The 20,134-nt window shown below is 35.5% G+C and overlaps 3 protein-coding genes and 1 pseudogene across 3 annotated transcripts; 1 reads left to right on the top strand and 3 right to left on the bottom strand.

Moving 5' to 3' along the window:
- The first annotated feature begins 68 nt into the window (after positions 1 to 68).
- On the top strand, positions 69 to 2,682 carry LOC103828481 (protein unc-50 homolog). The gene is made up of 10 exons (XM_018653055.2): positions 69 to 378; positions 491 to 558; positions 717 to 742; positions 984 to 1,074; positions 1,183 to 1,278; positions 1,534 to 1,602; positions 1,776 to 1,834; positions 1,934 to 2,056; positions 2,134 to 2,205; positions 2,297 to 2,682. The coding sequence occupies exons 1-10, from the start codon at positions 283 to 285 to the stop codon at positions 2,359 to 2,361; spliced, it is 765 nt and encodes a 254-aa protein (XP_018508571.1). The 5' UTR covers positions 69 to 282; the 3' UTR covers positions 2,362 to 2,682.
- On the bottom strand, positions 2,487 to 7,531 carry LOC117126786 (annotated as a pseudogene).
- A 3,954-nt stretch (positions 7,532 to 11,485) lies between these two features.
- LOC103828480 (triacylglycerol lipase 1) lies at positions 11,486 to 13,810 on the bottom strand. The gene is made up of 9 exons (XM_009104082.3): positions 13,502 to 13,810; positions 13,310 to 13,420; positions 13,091 to 13,231; positions 12,889 to 12,999; positions 12,657 to 12,800; positions 12,539 to 12,579; positions 12,375 to 12,451; positions 12,114 to 12,209; positions 11,486 to 11,994 (listed from the first exon to the last, which is right to left on the bottom strand). Exons 1-9 carry the CDS (start codon positions 13,643 to 13,645, stop codon positions 11,672 to 11,674), a joined length of 1,188 nt encoding a protein of 395 aa, XP_009102330.1. The 5' UTR covers positions 13,646 to 13,810; the 3' UTR covers positions 11,486 to 11,671.
- A 2,815-nt stretch (positions 13,811 to 16,625) lies between these two features.
- Positions 16,626 to 18,464, bottom strand: LOC103828479 (3-ketoacyl-CoA synthase 8). The gene has a single exon (XM_009104081.3). The coding sequence runs from the start codon at positions 18,413 to 18,415 to the stop codon at positions 16,805 to 16,807; it is 1,611 nt and encodes a 536-aa protein (XP_009102329.2). The 5' UTR covers positions 18,416 to 18,464; the 3' UTR covers positions 16,626 to 16,804.
- Between the last annotated feature and the right edge of the window lie 1,670 nt (positions 18,465 to 20,134).

A 20,134-nucleotide genomic window follows, 5' to 3' on the forward strand; every position in this document is an offset into this window, starting at 1 on the left:
GATAGTAGTTTAATAAAAACATAGTATATGTTTGTATGAACAAACTTATTCTAAGAAAAAAATGATACGTCGCTAATGCTCAATGATTAATACATAGTGATTGTGAAACGGTTTTGTATCAAACGCATACCGCAACGGAAAGAGAAGAAGCAAATCAATCCCTAAACCCGAAAAATAACCAAAGGGGGGAACCTGAGAGAGATCATCATTAGATCAAACGAAACGAAGAAGAGGAAGAGCAGCAAGCAACAGTAGAAAGAGCAACGAAAGGAGAAGACGAAGATGTTACCCACAACTTCCAGATCTCGCTCTTCTTCTTCTTCTTCATCATCCCGAGCTAACCCAATGTTCCTCCAGTATTTTCGTCGCATCGTCAAGGTTCTCTTTTTAATCGCCATCTCAGATATTGATCCATTTTCATCAACTGATATTGCGACAAATACATAGATTCGTAATTTCTTAGATCGAATAATCCTTTTCTCCATTGCAGTGGCAACAAATGGATATTGAATATACTTTCTGGCAAATGCTTAACCTTTGTACATCTCCCAAAGTTGTGTAAGTCTTTTTTTAATTTCCTGAGAGACTCATGCATCTCAAATTTCACAACTGGAAGGCTTTTACTACAGAGCTTATTGGAATAGACTTTGAGATTGTCTCACTTCAAATTTCTTATTCTTGTCCAATTTTGTATGTGAACGCAACTACGGCATCAGCTATCAACACACTAAGTACCACAAACGTAAGCTTTAGCTTTCATTACCAAGCCTTTATTACGCTACTGCAATCAGCTTTATCAATTTGTGGTCTTATTTAATATGAATATGTTACTTGCAGAGAAGCATCTTCTTTGTGAGTTTCTTGTTTGCCCGTCTTTATTAATATACCTCCCCTGGTCTAATACTATTAAGAATAAGCTAAAACTTTGCTAATGGCATTGTAAAATATAAGTGAGTTCCTTTTTCTTTCTTTCTTTCTCTCAGAAACGAAAAACCAATGGGCACGTGATGACCCTGCTTTTATTGTGATCTGTAGCCTGCTTCTCATTCTTTCAACTTTAGCCTACTGTGCCACGTAAGTATTTTGTAATTGTGCATCTTTTAGAATGTGAGAGTTAAAATTATTTCCTTGGAAAACTACTTTGTTATTGCTTTTGACTGTAATCTCTCGTCCCTGCTTCAGGTATGACCATAGTGGCTCTCATGCTGTCGTCCTAGTTATATCAGTTTTCCTTACTCATTTCTTAATCACGGGAGGACTTATAGCTACATGCTGTTGGTAAGTACATTTCTTAAATGTTGCATCCATGTGTCTGTGGTAATTGCTTGCTAATTTGATCATATTTATAGTGCAAGACAAACACTTAAAAATTTAATACTAAATCTCCTCTTACGAACGTTGCCAGCCTAGTGAAAATCGCTCTTGCAAGAGTCTTAATCCTTCTGTATGGTTTCCTTGTAATATCATTGCAGTTTGATTGGTTTCTTATGTCAAATCTACAATGTCTCTCTGACTTGAGGTATGGATTATCAGGTTTCTGACGAACTCTTACCTGCGTGAGGAGGCTCCAAACAGTCATGTGGTGGAACAACGCGTTGAATGGTAAGTTTATTGACTGACTGGTCTCTTGTCCTAGTTATTATTATCATTATTATTATTTTGATTTTTTTTTTCTCTCTCTAAGACAGAGTCCAGTATCCATATTCCATATCAGTGTTTCTTTCTGTCCATGTGTGAGCTTGTCAGTGACTTTGCTTCTATGTAAATTTCTGTAGGCTGTATACATTTGATGTTCACTGCAACTCCTTCTTTCCAATGTTTGTACTACTCTACGGTAATTCCATCTTCAAACACATCACTCAGTTCTCAAAGAAGAATCTCCGCAAAAAGAGATTGTATCGATGACTTATACTTTCTTCTTGTGTCGCTGCAGTCGTACATTATTTTCTATCACCACTCCTGATAACTCACGGATTCATCCCTCTACTGCTATCGAATTTGCTTTTCATGGTCGGGGCTTCGTATTACCATTATCTTAACTTCCTAGGATATGACGGTAAGTCTCATAAATTTTATTGTTTCCTTCCACAAATAATCTTCTGACATTGTTTGCTATGAATGAATCCAATACAGTGCTTCCATTTTTGGAACGAACAACATTCTTCCTTTACCCAATCGGGATCGTGATTGTCCTGTCCCCTATCTGTAAGCTTAGATCATTCATTAGTTTCGCAGTTTTCTCTTTTAGAAAAAATGGTAGAACATCATCTTAAGTTTGTTTTTATAATATTTTCAGTGATCTTAAGTGGATTCAACCCGTCCAAATATTTCATGAACATGTACTTCAGCCAAAGGTTATGAGAAAGCAAGCCACATCAGTTGAATCCTAAGGGCTCTGCACTGCACATACGTTATCAAGCAAGGAAGAAGAAGAGAGTATGATTCCTTTTTTTCTTTTTTACCCGTAACAGATCATCGTAGTGTTCAGTTTCTGGTACCACTTCAAAGGCTACGTAATAGAACCGGTTAACATTTTTTTTCTAAACCTGACCCCATTTAGCAAGACTTCTGTTAAATGTAGTGTATTTAGGGGCAACTTCCTATTGTCTTTTTTTTTTCCTTCAAATTCATGGTATTTTTTATGTGTTATACGTGTTGAGATGGATCTTTGGTTTCGTTAAAGTCTTGGGCACCCATTATTCTATAATGTGCTTGGCCTGCTCCTATAAACCCTCCGCATAGTCTCAATTTAGGGTTGAGCAAAATATGTGTAAATTTTGAATGTTTTGATTCAAACAAAAAAAATTGAATATGTGAGATTCTATGAAACAAAGCAAATAATAATATGAAGCATGCATAAAGAATGAAACAAATCATAAATACTAATATTTTTATGGACATATATATAAACATATATTTAATTAGTTATATATTATATTTTCTGTAATTGTACAATGTTTTAGTTATTAGTTATAAAAGGTAACTTTATTTTTATAATAAAATATTACTAATTATATTATTTTTGAATTAATATTTATTTTAAAAATATATTTTATTTTGTTTGGATCGAAACGAATATCCAGTCAATAATATAAAAAATTTTGAATATCCAAACACCGTATATTCGGGTAGCTACAGATCTGATCGAATCAGATAACCATATTTTCGGACGAAACGGATCGACTTCAAACATGCCAAAGATAGTAGGCTACAACGATAGTAGTAGGGATGTTAAAACGGGTAAAGTGCCTGTGGGCTTTGACAGACAGAGTTTAAACGGGTAGAGTCCGTATCCGTTTATTTATACAAGGTTCAACAAAGTTTACCCTTTAAGGTCCTGTTATTTATTTTATCCTTCATAATATATGAAATGATGTCGTTTTTATTAGTTTTTCTACATCAAAAGCTCAAACTCATCATCGTAGATGAAATCTGGAAAAAACTATATGAATCGAACTTGAGAAATCGAGAAAATGGTCCTTTGGATTTTCTTCACTAAGCTAACTGCTTGTTTTGACATTTTTCATCTTCTTCAAGAGTAATCTCTAAAACAGTTCTTCTTTTGATTTTGATTCTGGGTTGCAGGAGGTTTGGTTGTAAACTTCTTGTCATCGTCCTCCTCTCTCTCGTTCACTATCACTTAATCTCTGTCCCGAAACTCTATCTTCGCTTCAATTGTAAGCACCATAAACTCATCCATGTGTTTGTCTTTTTTTTTTCTTCTCCACAGAATTGAAGTGTTGTTGTTTTGTTGATGCTTCTTTTTCTTTATTGAGATTCGTTGATTGAGTGGATTATTACCCATCTCGTTCTTCAGATTCAGTTTCTTCAGATTTTGATACAAAGTTTGTTCTTCAGGTACAGGCCAAGAACGTGGTACTTCTTCTACTCAAGACAATATTTTCAGATAACAAGGAGATGGAGAAAGGATCGTTGATCTATACTATTAAAGCAAAATCTTTATAGGATTCTGCCCTTGAGTTTTCAAGTAATTTACAAGTTTATGCCATTATCTTTTTTTTCCTGTTCTTAAATAGGATTTTGGATCCCAATAATTTGACCAGTGCCATTCCTTATTTTTCGAACAATTAAAAAAATAATCCGGCCAAGCATTTATTTTACCAATCATATGCACCAACAATTACTAACATTCCATTACTTATTTTCAAAGAATTAAATGCCACTTTACAATTACTTCATGTCTACACGATTCTTCTATATATATATATATGGTAACTGCATTTCCAATATTATTAATTCTGTTTCCATAATACTATAGGCATATACTGTTGAGATTTGAAAAGTGAAGTACTCAGTAGACATAGCAAGTTGCAATTACCTGTTTGTTTTTAAAGAGAAAAGAGATTTTGTGGAAGTAAAACATTTTCAAGTTGATATTGTTGGTAGACAATAAATTCATAAAAATTACTATACAATAAATTTTATTGTAAATAAATTGTATCATGTCTAACATATAAGAATATTTTTCAAACATAAACAATCATCACAATTATAAATAGATAAGATCATTTTATATAGAAACACAATTTCATCATTAAAAATATTTTTAAATTTAAAAATAAATTAAATTATTATTTTTTCATTAAAAATATTCTAAAATTTGAAAATAAAATAAATTCTAATTTCATCATTAAAAATATTTTTAAAATTTAAAAATAAAATAAATCATGCGCTTTCAAAGCGCGGGTCAAATCCTAGTTTGAGATTATAAGAGGAGGATGAAGTTCGTTTCTATCTTATTTTCTATGGTTTGCAGTTTCTTTATGAAGTAAACTTTATGTACTTTCTGTTATAAAATAACTTATAATTTTAAAGTGTCGAGAAATTTAAATAAGGATGAAATTTTATACCCGGAAACTGAAATAATACTGATATGAGATAAATATGCGAGAGAGAAAATACTTATAAAGAGGGAGAAGAGATGTTGAGGTGCAAGTTACAATCATTGAACTTCGTTCATTTATATAGAAGTGAAAAAGTAGGATTTATTGTGTGTGCATAATTACGCAGGATCCACATAATATACATACACACGAAAACACCAAAATCATTCTTCATGTTTATAACACTCCCCCTTGGAGACCGGTGTCACTATCGTCTCTTGCTTAACGTCTTTGTTGCCTCGTTAAAAATCTTTCTAGGAAAACCTAATGGAAAACAACTACGTAAGCTCCCCCTCGAATGAGCAGTCATAGATCCTTCCGATGACACATTCCAATGTTATGGAAATGTTTTCTGAATACCGAAGTCGGAAGTGATTTTGTGAAGAGGTCGGCTGCATTGTCGCATGATCGGACATATCTTACTTCAATCTCTTTCTTCTTCACGAGCTCTTGAGTGTATGAGAAGAACTTCAGATGAATATGCTTTGTTCTATCGCTTTTGATATATCCTTCCTTTGTTTGAGCAACACATGCCGCATTATCTTAGCCATACGCATTCTCTACTTGCTTCATGGAGTGCGATGATTTCGGCATGATTTGAAGAAGTAGCCACGATCGGAGGCACGAGCGTTTGTTTCTGAGAAGGCCAAGATATAGCAGTGCCTCCGATCGTGAAAACGTATCTCGTTTGCGATCGGGCTTTGTATGGATCTGAAAGATATCATGCATTTGCAAAACCAACCATTTGACCTTTTGAAAGATTCAGCCAAACCATTTTGAGTATGAACATGAGCAACAAAATGTTCTACTTCAATTCCCATTACCATACAATAATCATTGAATGCTTGGGATGTGAATTCACCAGCATTATCTAATCTAACTCTTTTAATAGTATAATCAGGGAACTGTTCTCACAGTTTGATTATTTGAGCTAGAAATCTCGCAAATGCCACATTTCGAGATGATAATAGACAAACGTGTGACCATCTACTAGATGCGTCAATTAATACCATAAAATAGTAGAATGGTCCACAAGGTGGATGTATTGGTCTACATATATTGCCTTGAATTCTTTCAAGGAACTTTGGTGATTCTTTATCGATTTTGGTTGGCAATGGCCTTACAATCAATTTTCCAAGAGAACATGCAACACATATAATTTTATTTCCTTGAGAAATCTCCTGGATTTTCAGTGAATGACCATGTGAGCTTTTTATGATTTTACGCATCATTGTGGTGCATGGGTGTCCAAGATGATCATGCCATAATGTGAATTCTTCTGGATTTCGTTTCACTACATAATTTGATTCAATTTCATCGATATAAGTATGACGCAATCCCGAAAGATATTCTGGGAACTTTTCCAATATGTGCTTTTTGCCACATTTACCAGAAGTTAAATACATGTACTTCTTTCCATTCTCAGTTGCAGACTGAGTATCATATCTATGAAGATATATGTCTTTGAAACTCAACAAATTCCTTTTAGAATTCGGAGAATATAGAGCATTGTTTATGGAAAAATTTGTTCCATTTGGTAACGTAAGTTTGCTTTACCAGTTTCTTCAATCACGTCTGCAGGACCTGATATTGTATTGACGATAATTCTTGTCGGTTTTATATCAGAGAACATTTTTTTGTCTCAAAATAGTGTGCGTTGTTCCACTATCTGGTATACATATTTCTCGAATCCGTTTCTTGGATTTTGCTCCATTAGCATTGTGATCGATTTCTGAAATTGTCATAAATATTAATAAAAGAAAACATAGAATTCATTCATATAATAATCATATAAGGAAACACACAATAGTTATACATTAAGGTGAAGTTAAAACATCATTATTCGTTTAAAGCAGGAAATGTAATAATTATACATGACAATACTGAATACTATTCAGTAGTCTTTTATAAGTATTTCAGTTCTCTTCAGGAGGAATCTAGTCCAGCTCATTTGCGAAATCGGATGCTTCGAGGTACGACATCCCTTCAAGGTTTTCATTGAGATTTACTTCTTTAGCTTTGCCTTTCGTGGACTCTTGATATAACTTACAGAGATGTGGATGAGTATGACATGTACAAAACCAATGTCCTTTACATCCACATTTGTAACATACAGTCTCACGCTTCTGGGTGGTATCCTCTTGAGTTTCTTTACCCTTAGGAAGTTGTTCAGATCTAACCCATTTGTTAGATCTCTTCCACTTTGGATTATAAGTCTTTCCACGTTTGTTGTTGAAACAGCGACCACGACCTCAGTTTGTCTGGTTTCTCCTTTCCAAATTTTCTACCGCCGTAACATTCACTTCAGGGAATGCCTTGGCTCCCGTAGGTAGGGAATTGTGGTTTTTGATTAGTAGCTCATCGTTCTTTTCAGACAACATGAGCGTAACCATCAATTCAGAAAAGCTAGTGTACCCACATTTTCTGTAAATTCGGGGTGGAACTTTATGCTCTTTGTGGAAAGTGTTGTATGTCTTGTCGAGCATTTCTGCCTCAGAGACGAGACTACCACAATACTTTAGTTGTGCAGCTATCCTCAAAACAGCAGAATTGTATTGCACAACTTTTTGAAAATCCTGAAACCTTAGGTTTTTTTCACTCTTCAAGAGAGTGAGGGAGATTGATTTATGATATCACTCAAATTACTCTAAGGAGTGATTTATACTCTCTCAAATAATAGGTCGAGTTGTACACTTAGGGATCGAATTCACAGGGAGCTAGGGCACACAAAAGATCTAATAGTTGTATGATTAAGCTAGGCTAATAGTTTAAATGTAAATGGCAGTGGTGTGCAAGTTAGTTGCTCGGTTGATTGATTGAGTTGTTTGATGGAAGGCTGGTTGCTAGATCTAGGGTTTCTATTCAGGTAATCAAGATTATAATGATATAGAGACTAATTGTTGTATGCAAGATATTAAAGAGCTCCACACTTAAGGACAAACCGATCGGCTCTCGCTTTCTAAATTCGTCTATTGACTAGATCTATTGATCTCAACTATCGTTTGTCGATCAATTAGAAAGTGTCGATCGATGATTCTAGAGGAATATCGACCGATACACCTTTCACGACGTCGATCGATTATTCTATTGGAATATCGATCGACACGCTTCTAGCAAGCTTTGCGCCCGGGTTGATAAAGTACTCACTAGGGTTCCTAGATCAGTTATCACTTGTTTCTAGCAAACTTAGTTCAATGAGGATCTATTCAGAGAAAAGACCAAGCTATCACTTGTGCCTAATGATTCTAAGATCAGGGCTCTAGTTCGCGACTCTAGAACACAAGAAGTAAGAACATACTATTGATGAATATCACAAACTAGCAATTCTATATTTTGGGCTAATCCCTCATAACCTATTTGAACCCTAAACCTAACAGGTGGATCTAGTCAAGAATGAAGTTTGTCATAGAAATCATAGATGAATAGATATAAAACTGCAATAGAATAGATATAAAAAACCAAAAAAGGTCCAGCAGGACTCTGAAGGAGTTCTTACTTTCTCTCCTAACCTAGAACTATGAATTAAAGAAAGCGTGTAGCCGTCAACAATGGCTTAGAAATACATAAATAGGGTTTCTGGTCGTCCATGGGTATTTTGGTAACTTAGTGTGGCTTCTGGACTTCATTCGGTCATAAAATATGCTTGGCCCATATTATGGAATCACCTTCGATCGATGGCTAGGGTGCACCATCGATTGACAGTCCTTCATCTCCTCGACAGCTTCCTCTCGCGAGGCAGACTAGCCACTCTTCGGTAAAACGGGCATAACTTCTGCTACAGGATGCTGATTGACCTCAGACCAATGGCATTGAAAAGCTAATTCAAAGCTCTATCTTATGTCAAACGATGGGCTCAATCTAAGTGGGAAGGTCTCCATACATAGCTAAAAATCAGATGCATTTGTGCAGCTCTTCACTCAAAAGGCTCCAAAAGACACCAAAATCACCACTTTCCTCCAAATCGTCCCTGAACCTGTAAATAATCTAAATATACTCTATACCAAAGTAAATATATCTTAAAACACCTATATAACATGGCTAATAATGAGTAAAATCCATGGTATATCAATTTCCTTCTAGTTATCAAACCTCTCCTTCAATGCTTGCCATAGTTCGGCTGGGTCCTCGACGTTTTGCATAGTTGTGCGTTAGATTCTCATCTAAATACTTCTTCAGGAAGATTATCGCTTCGACTATAAGCTCGGGCGGCGATTTGTTACCGATTTTTATCGTTCAGTTAACTTCTTCATTACGAGATAAGGTTTCACGTTTGTGACCCATCCGAAATAATTTCGCCAGTTATTTTTAGAGCTGGGAACTGGAGCTTATCGATGTTTTCCATTTATATTTCTAAAACACAAAATAATATATTTTATTAGAATTTCGTAATTTTAAAATGAACCTTTTACGTTAGTAATAATTAGAATTTCATAATTTTAAAATGAACCATTTACGTTAGTAATACACACAATTACAAGGAAAAAAAGCGCATAGAAAAGTAAACCGACATTAAGCGTAAATTCTTCAAGAGTAAATTCTCCAATAAAAAGACCGTACATAGAGGCAAAAATTAGAATTGCACATAAAACCAAAAATATGCAAATCATCTTTCTTGCAATGAAAAACCGGAATGGGGCGATTTGAATATATTTGAGAGAAGATGAAATGTTTTGGATGAAGTAAATGAGTGAAGAATGAGTATATTTGTAGATGAAAACACTATTCATACCCGTTTGAGAAAGGTAAAAATTTTGATATTTTTTTTTGTGACCGTTGGGATTAAATCGTATGAACCAAAAATCAATCTGATAATATTGTAATAATAAGTCAACCAAATTCCGTAAATTTCATAATATTTTATATAGGTGATCAAACATTTATATAATAACCATAATAAAATGAAAAAAATAAATATCAATCATATTATGGTGATAGAAAAATTATAACATTAAATAAATTATGCGGCAGCACAACCATGCCAATAATTATAATGTATTTAACAATCAAGGTTTATTAACGAGGCGACATACCGCCCACATTAATATAGGTAAATGATAATTAATTAAAACAATTACTACAAAATAATAAATAGTAATATAGGCGGTATAGGCCATTATAGTAGGGTATATATGATACATATAAATTTTACCGAATCGCAGAGTGATCGTGTTATAAAATAACTTATAATTTTACAGTATCAACAAATTTAAATAAGGGTAAAATTTTATTCCCGCAAAATGAAATAAGACTGATATGAGATAAATATGTGAGGGAGAGAATACTTATAAAGAGGGAGAAGAGATGTTGAGGTGCAAGTTACAATCATCGAACTTCGTTTGTTTATATAGAAGTGAAAAAGTAGGATTTACCGTGTGTGCATAGTGACGCGGGCTCCACATAATACACAGACACACGAAAATGTAAATTTTTGTTGCGTATATTCTTGACATTCATTCTTCACGTTTATAACACTTTCATATTTTCTATGGTTTGTTGTATTTCACTTTCTGAGTTTCAGATTTTAAATATGTGTTAGATACACAAATCGGGTTCATTACATATTATTCAAAACTGTATGTAAAAAATATGGTTTGTAAAATAAAAATTAAAACTGCATTAAGAAGAGAAAAAAACCTTTACACCAAAAAAAAAGAAGATAAAAAGCCATAAACGGATCTAAATGGGCGGTACCAAAATAACGGGCTTAAAATTAAATGAGTTTAAACGGACATGTAAAAAAACATGCTTAAAGTTACAGAATCTAAACGGACAGCGCCTAAATGGACCCAGGTAGCCCGTTTTAACACCCCTAGATAGTAGTCATAATGTTGATCATGATGATGACAAAAATACAAATAAAAAAACACAACTTGTCACATATTCTATCTTGGTGAATCGTCAATCTTTTGGTGTTCACAAAAATAATATACTGTAGCATTATCAACATGTGAGTCCAAAGTTATGGCGGGTATCGAAGCAGCAAAGTAAGCGATTTGGCTCCAAGACTAACTTAGCGAAGTCATTGGATTATCATGTGAGAAAGTCGTCATTTAGATCAATAATCAATCAGTAACTTCTCTTACTAAGAACTCAGTTTTTCATGGTCGAAACATACGCACAAAGTATGACTTGGGAATATGTTGTAGAGATAGAACACATTACCCGAAAAGAATAAAAAGCAGATATTCTAACAAATGCTTTTGGTATGACCAAGTTTAATGAAATGAGAGACTTCATTGGGATTCAAGATGTGTTGAAAGATGATTTCATATTTAAGGCAGATAATGTTGACTTAAACTTGAAGATAACTTAAGTCATAAGTCATCATAATCCTTCTGAGTTATGGTTTCTAAAAAGATTACAATTAGATAATATAATTAAGAGTTATCTAAATATAAGTTACCTAATGGGATAAAGAGATGCCACGATGTAGCATAGCTTATGAGTTTAAAGATTGTTCAGAGAGAGTTTTAGTTTTGAATTATGATGAAGCATCTCCTTATCTCATTTGAATTATGAGTTTTAGTTTATTCCTTAATCTTGATCTTAATAATCTTTTCTATAATAATACTGCAGATTGGTGAAAACAATAGTCACATTGGGTTTATATCTCATTTATGTATCTCATTTAATGTCATTCACAAGGATTAGTCTATCTAGTTCAATTTTATGGAAGCCAACTGAGTTTGACATATATATATACACAGACGTTATCAACTAGGAGACAGATAGCAGATGACATGTGCCCAGCCTTGCAGTTAGTAGTTTCACCAACTAATGGATTTTTTCCTCGCCCTGAAGAATTGAATCATGTGCTTATACACATCTTCTTTGGCACTTGTACTAAGCACAAAATCAATGTGACCATAATTCTCAAGATATAGCAACTCTGGTCTCGAAGGTAGCTCGGCGAGAGTACGTTCCACATCCGTCACGTCTGCTAAAAGATCACTTCCACCGTACCCCATCCACATTGGTAATGATGCCGGAATGAGGCTAAGTTTGAATTCTGGAGGTTTTGATGTCCCATAAGTCAATATGTTTTTTAGAAAGCCGTAGTCATATTGTGCAAAGCTCCCCTTCCGAATCACTTGAATGCATTAGAATCCAAAACCAAAAGGGAGTGTCAAGCGTGGATAAGTAAAAGCCAAGGCCATCGAATACAAACTATGAAAAATGACTCGAGAATCAAATGAGTAGAGATCTCACTTTGGAAAAGATGTCGCAAGTTCTTCACAGATGATGGGTGAGGCTCGTAATCTAAATAGTATTCTATCCTCGAGTCATTGAAACAACAATTCTTCCCTGCCATTCGTTAACATCAGTTCAAAAGCTAGATTAGAAAGGCGCATGAATTCATACACATACATACATTATCAAACACTTTCCACTATTTTACATTTTTTTATCTGTTTTTTCCTCTAACAAACATAGTTATGGAACGAATATTAAAAAATATATTGGGAAAACCTGTTATGGACGAGAGGAAATCAGTGCAATCCACATGCCCTTCGCATAACGAGTCAACAAGTTTAACTAAAGTCTCACTGAGATCACAGAATACAAGTGTTAGTAAAGAAAAGTCACACTATATACCAACACACACAAAAGCTAGATGAGACACGAGTCACGACCTTCGAAAGTTTATTTGATGCAGGCCAAGAGCAACGACCATCTAGAAAGAGAACCGACCAATGTTGTTAACTAGATTCTCTGGAATCGCTTTCTATAATATTCAAGAGCCAAGAATACCTGATCGAGATGCATAAAAACCATTCTTTCTACAAGTGGAGCTGTGACATGATCCAAATACGATATTGGACAAAGCAACGCGGCTGCTTCAACCATTTCCGCAACACGTGGCTGAGTAAGAGCAGCAAAAGACATGATGGTCCCCTGTCGAAAGAAACTGAAAAAGTTTAGTTTACTAATCCGCAAGAGGGGACCTGACAGACCCCTTATTCAGTTCAAGAAGAACAATGACCTGAGAATGTCCAACAAGGAAGATTTTGGAGTTTGCAAGTGAATACATATACTGAACCATTTCTGCCAAGTCATACATAGCCAAATCTTGCCAACTCCAATCCCAAAATTCCTGTATATAGAAAAAGTATGACATCACATTCAAATACTAATAGGCATAATATAAATAGAGAGGAGCAAATAAACATCAAATCTTAAAATACCTTGTCAGTTTCAGAGAAAGTTACATGCCCGTAACTATAGCGCGTACCACGAACGTTTCCTACCCAAACATCGAACCCATGATCTGCAAGAATGAAGCCTAAGGACTCTTTAGGGGAATCCAAGAACCACACGTCTCCAGCCTGCCACAAAAAGACAAGACATTTAAGCAGTTTTGTCCTTCATTTAAGTTGAATTTGCGACCAAGCAAGCAAGGATACCATAAATAGACCGTGCTGAAGCAGAACAGGCGGACCATACTGAAGTGTTAGATTCTGAGCAGGAGAAGCCACGCGTTGAAGAGCTAGTATGTACCCATCTTTCGTTTGAATCTAAGAACAAGAATATGAGAGATGTGAATGGTACAATCCAAACAGGAATCTTGATTGGAGACTGGAAAGCGATGAGATTACAGTGTGTTCGGTGCAGGAGTAACCGGCCGGATGAATGAGGTCAGCGCAGAGAGAGTTGACCGGAGATCCAAGGAGGATATGAGATTGTGTCACGGCGGAAGAAATCGTAAAAGTGGTCAACACGGCGACAAGTAACCACTTCATCGTCGCCGGAGACGACGGGCTGTTCTTATCCTAAAACGTAAGATTACAACCTTACCCTCTTCGTTTATAAACGAGAGTGAGACGTTCGTTTCTGTTTGGTTCAACGACTGTGAATCTTATCTTCACTTCGCTTGGATTTAACATTTTATGACAATTTTAGCTTAACTGACAATGACAAGAAAATATTATTTTATAACTTTTATTCGACGACTTTTATTTAATCTAAGTTTTGTTAAACGATTATTTAAGATAAGAAGAGTAAATTTCGTGGGTGTTCAAAAAGACGTTTTATTAGAGTACCGAGTTGCAAGAGTTTAGGTCTGAAAACAGAAAGACAAGGCCAATACTTTGGTCGAAACAGATGACCGGAATGATAAACCCTAATTCTAGTCGTTTTAGTGTCGTGTACTTGATTTATGATGCCTCTCTTTGTGCTCTTCGTCACCTTTTTATACTTTGGTGTCCCAAAATGCTTTTCGGTCCTTGATCTAGTTCGGTCGAGCCGAAAGGCCGAAGGTGTTTTGGACCGAATTACCATGGACCGAGGTGAGGTGTCTTCTTATCTCTAATTTTGGAGCGAAATCAATATCTATTAGGCCTTCACAGGAGAGTGTAACCCCTTCAAACAACTTTGGTTTGACGTGTGCTATTTATGCGATAAGTACTAGTATATAGCTTGTCCATTGAAGTAGGAACTCTTGGTAAATATTTTTGTACTGAAAACCGTAAGTTTATTTATCCTTGAATTAAAAGTTACAAATGTATATCTCCGTAAATTAATAGTTATATACTTAACATCTCTATGGTTTTAATCGGTTTACTTTTAACCAAAACTGTTTAAACAATTAAACCAAATATTTTTTTTAATTTTAATAAAACATGGATTGTTTACATGTTTGTTTATCTCTTCTTCTCATGTCTCATAAGCTAGTAAAAAGGATTTACTTTTCTTGATTAACTTTGTCAAAACAAATATAGCAAGTTGTCTCTATGCTAAAGCTGACAAATCAAAAGATTTAGGCACCAAATTATGTTATATAGTTAAAGAGAAATAAATTTAGAAAATAATAATTGTGGTATAGTTATTTAATCTAACACTAACGGCGCAATGAGACATGGTTCAAGCCTTGAACATACCATTTTCGATAAACTTTTTCTTAAACTAAACTCAAAGGATTTGGCTTTTAGGCGCCCCAAGAAAACAGACCTGGCCGGAAGCTTGGAAATTACTTAAGTATTGGATACATGAACAATAAGAATAAGCATTACCAAAATGAGTAAAGAAAGCGAACATGATGAACAACCAAAAAAGCATACCAGAGGACTAATGATGAATGTTCCTCTGAGTTAACTCACCATGAGTAGCCCAGTTAGTTCGTGTGTGAAATTTCATCGTGAAAATAGAAACATCATCCAAGTTCAAATTTAAATTTTAATCTCCGCAAACATAGATCACATCACAAGGAAGAAAAAGGTTTGATTGGAAATGAAAATCAAAGATCCAGAGAGTTCGTGAAATTTTCGTTTACGGAATTGACAAACAACTAATTCAATGTTCCTAGCCTGACAAAACACGAGCCATACGATTTTATCTTTCTGGAAAAAAACTTCGCTGCATTTTTGGCCAGTTAAGGCCCAATAACAACTTACACTTAATGTATGCAATTTTTACACAACTTACAGCCAATTACATATTATAAATGTTATAACATGAATATCTACCAAATTTGGAAGTATGAACATTGTTTAAATATAAATACATCAAATAAACCCAACCATGTAAACTACTCTGCCTACACAACAAATACAAAACACCAATCACAAAAAGTAGCACAGTTCATCACCCCAACTCAATCCTATTACAATACAAATCTTAGAGAATAAATGACGCAACAAAAAACCAACATCACAAGCACGTCATCACCTCCACATATTTAGATAGAGCAACAACAACGTCCACGACTCCGCGCTTGCGCGGAGCTACGCCCCTAGTTAATTGAAAATTAGACAGAAAGTTTAATACGAATAACTCCTAGATCATCATCCAATTATATTGTTCAAGTGTTAAAAATAAACTAGAAATTGAATGTAAATTTTGATAACGGACTGATATGCTGATATCAACTACTTATCAGTTGTCACCGTTAAAGTGTTTAGAACAAACTGAAGGCAAAGAGAATAGCTCATATAAAGTTTGAAATTAATTGGAAAGTGAACGTAAATTTTGGGTAGAACTATTATCATCGTTCTTTGGTGTAAAATGTGTTGAAATAATTACTTCACATAAAGAACAATTATCACCGTTCTTAACATGCTTATCCAAAAAATAATATTTCTTCCGTTTCATTTTAAATGTCGTTGTATAATTTAGAATCTATTTCATTATAATTGTCATTTTTTTAATTTTCAATGCAAATGTTTGATAGTTCTTTCACTTCATTTTTCAGTTCATTAATTAATTAAAACAAATAAACAGTGTATTAATTAATGATATAATAAAAAATTTAATAATTTTCTTAATATGTGTGAAAGAACCTAAAATGACATATAAAACGAAATGGAAGGAGTAACATCTATGTTCAATTTCCTACGTGCTCTTTTAGTTCCAAATGTGAAAATAATAAGTTCACATATTTTATGGTGTACGAATTTGTGGTTACAAACAACAGAGATAAACTATCATGATGGAAAAACTAACCATTTCAAAATACATCCAGATAGATTTTTTTTTTTTTGGTAAAAAATACATCCAGATAGATCATTTGGATAAATTATCTTAATGGATTATTAATTCGTTTGCAGATGACAGATGGAAAAACGCACATCACCGTAGCCATTGGTAAGAAAAAAAACTCGGACACTGCAATTTTCGTACCTCTGTGCGGCTTCTCCGACTTGGCTACATATTGACTCTAGCGAAATTGGTGTCCATCTATGACGAAACCAAACTTAGTTATGAATGTTTTGTAAGACTTTTAGGTAAAGAATATTCTATAACATCCATCAATTCTTACTTGAACAAGTACCATACAAAAACAACCATGAGACATGAATAAACATACGATGCGAAACTCTGAAGAACAAACGTAAGAAATGGTCCACAAACCAAACAAAGATAGATAGTTCGATAAAATAGCCAACATGGCCTAAACCACAAAATTAAATATCAATCTCAACCGGATATCTGTCCATACAATCTTCCCACGGATTGTGAACCGAAGGCTTAACGTTTCGTAGAGCCACCCAAACAGAACTGTTACACTTAAAACCTGATCCCAAAGCAATTTGCCAAATCCTGTCGCCTTCCTTCATCCTTCCTTTAGCTTCTGTATAAGCCAACTCATACCAAATCGAGCTCGAAGAAGTATTACCAAACCTGTGAAGTGTCATTCTAGACGCCTCAACGTGTAATGGAGACAGCTTAAGATTCTTCTCAAGCTCATCTATTAGAGCTCTTCCACCAGCATGGATACAGAAATGCTCAAAGGCGAGTTTGAAGTCCGGGGTATAGTTTTTCAACTCCGGCCTAAAATACTTCTTCTTGAGGAATGTCACAAAGAAAGCTAGCTTCTCTTTCATTGGAAGAACCAGAGGACCCAAAGTGGCGATATTGATCTTAAGAGTCCTTGCAGCCACCATTGGTAGATTCTTTGTCAAGGTAACTCCGATTATACCATCTTCATCTTCTTCCTGTGTTGCACACTCAAAGGACCTATCATCAGATCCGGTATGGATCCTTACGGTATGAAGAAGCTCGTACTTTGCGCGTGCCCGGTCTCTAGATCTGTTAGAGAGCAGAATAGCGGCGCCACCGACCCGGAACAAACAGTTGGTGACTAGCATTGATTTGTTTTTCCCCAGATACAAGTTCTGAGTGATGTTCTCTGTGCTTACTACGATGGCGTAAGTGTTCCTATGAACTTGTAATAATCCCTTTGCAACATCAATGGCTATGACTCCAGCACTGCAACCCATTCCTCCAAGATTTAGACTCTTGATGTTGTCTCTGAGTTTGTATTTGTTAACAATCATGGAAGCAAGTGATGGAGTTGGATTAAATGTGCTAGAATTCACCACCAAGATACCGATCTCGCCAGGCTTAACACCGGTGTTGCGGAAGAGATTGTCAAGCGCTCCGAATATGACTTCCGCCGTCTCTTTACGTGAAGCCGCCATACCCTGCTGAAGCGGGAAGCATTGGAGACCCTCGGGGATACATGTTTCTTGACCGAGACCGGAACGTTCAAGAATCTTCTGCTGAAACTCAATCAAATAGTCGTTCTCTTTGTTCTTCCAACACACGCCTGCTTCTCTTGCACGTCTCGCATGTTCCATCAGTGTTTTGACACTGACCTTGAGATGGGACGGTGGGAGGTAGCAGGAGAAGTCGACGAGGTAAACGGGTTTGGGTCGGCTTAACATGTAGATGGTCAACAGGAAAAGCAGAGGAAATGAAAGAAGGGTTATGGTTTCTAGGTTATGGTGAAAAAAGTTTTGTAGATCTTCTAAGTTGATCCCAGATCCTTTCATGGATAATGCTACCATTAATGAGATGAACAAGATCTTGAAGAAAAACATCTTTAAATTCTTCATTGGAGATTTCCCTAAACAGTGGAAAGAAGAGAAGAAAAAGTTTGTTATGTGTTTGCTCTTAGTAAGCTGTGTTGTGGCCTTTCGTTTCGAGATGGCTCGGTTTACATATATAGAAAATGGACCGTGAATTGAGCAAGCGATAACCAAACAAATTAATTTTACTTGCTCTTCTTGCATAATGAGGCAAGATTTTATATTTATTTTTAATGTTGTTCTACACACCTGCACACTAGTTCGGCTAGAAAAGAATATATATATATATATATAATTAAGATAATTAAACACCCGTTAGTTTGAAACTTGAATATAAACACTTAAGTATATATAAATTTCTTTTGCTTCGAGCATAGCTCTCAAGAGAAATTAATTGCTTTGTTTTTCTCTGAATATTATTCTTTTGAAGGACAGATAAACGTTGGCAATCATCATTGTTATATACATCTATACTATATATATGGTTCTATGAATAGCTAAAATTAACTCAGTACAGTATCAAATAAATCAAATCCCGCACCTATTATTTGTCGCGTTTCTTTAAATTTTTACCAAAGAAACAGTGATGTATAGATAATGCTTTATTTATGGAGTAACTACCCACATTCATGTGTAATAAATAGGAGTGAAGAAAGAAGCAACTACTTCTTTTATCTACTGTCCTTTATTTCCAATTATATGTTCAGAATTCATAAACATGCCGTTACAAGGTAACGTGGCCTTTTCAACTTGGATGAGAATAAAATAGTAAAACTTAAATGTGGGGTGGAAGAATAAATAAAGCTAACTAGGCCTGGGCATTCGGGGTCCCAATCGGGTTTCGGTTTTTTGGGTTTATCAAAATCAGCCCCATTCGGATTATATGAAAGTTCGGTTCGGAACCGGTTCGGGTTCAATCGGGTTCGGGTCGGGGTTAGTAAATCTTCAAAGAACCGGTACAACCCAATATATTTTCGGGTTCGGGTAAGAAACATAGGAACTTATTTGCCCAGCCCTAAAGCCAACCATCCAGTACATATTATTATATTCACACAATCTTGAGGTTTACCTTTTAATTTTGATTTAGGATGTAACTGTTGTAAGTTCTTCAACTCGGTTATTGTGGAGGCTCGCTTTTTTTTTCTCATGTAAGAAACATAGGAACTGAATTCATTTTTTTTTCTTTCTTTTTTTGTTGAGCAATAAAATACTTGGATTAAGAAATAGGTTTTTAAGTAACAGAGGATGGCTTACTGATTAAATGGGCCGCTAAACAACATTTCGCGAGCCCATCAGCAAAGCCATTTTGAGAACGAGGGATGTAAATGAAACGATAAGACTGAAAAGATGAAGACGGTGAGAAGGCTAAATCGCCGATATCGGCGAAAACCCCGAAGAGTTCCGATGATCGTCGGCGAGAGGAAATCGTGTTAACGAGTATTTGAGAGTCTGATTTGATACAGATATGGTGGTAATTGAGAGAGGATGCTTGTAGAAGGGCTTCTCGGATCGCTAAAGCTTCGGCCATGCACGGCGAGGAGACAAAATCTTGAGAACATGATCCTCTTTGGAGCTCCTGCGAAGAGGGTCGGTGAAGATCCAGGCCAGGCCCACCGATTTGATCCCTCCCTTCCACGAGGCGTCCGTATTGCAGATGATTTCCCTAGAGGTTTCTACTGGCGCTTGATTCTGGTATAAGCTCTTAGGAGTTGGCTCCTTCTTTGATGGCTGCGCTAGTTGCCATTCTTTGAGGGATCCTATGGCTTTTGCGAAAACTTCTCCTGCTGATTGTCGACGATTCTCAAAGAGGAGGAGATTTCGTGAAATCCATAAGGTGCAGCAGATCGATGGGAGGGCGTTTTCAGTAAAACCATATGGAGGAAGAGGGACTTGGAGCATAGCTCTAAGACATGTGTATTTTCT

This window comes from Brassica rapa, chromosome A07 (assembly GCF_000309985.2).
Source record: "Brassica rapa cultivar Chiifu-401-42 chromosome A07, CAAS_Brap_v3.01, whole genome shotgun sequence".
NCBI lineage: Eukaryota > Viridiplantae > Streptophyta > Magnoliopsida > Brassicales > Brassicaceae > Brassica > Brassica rapa.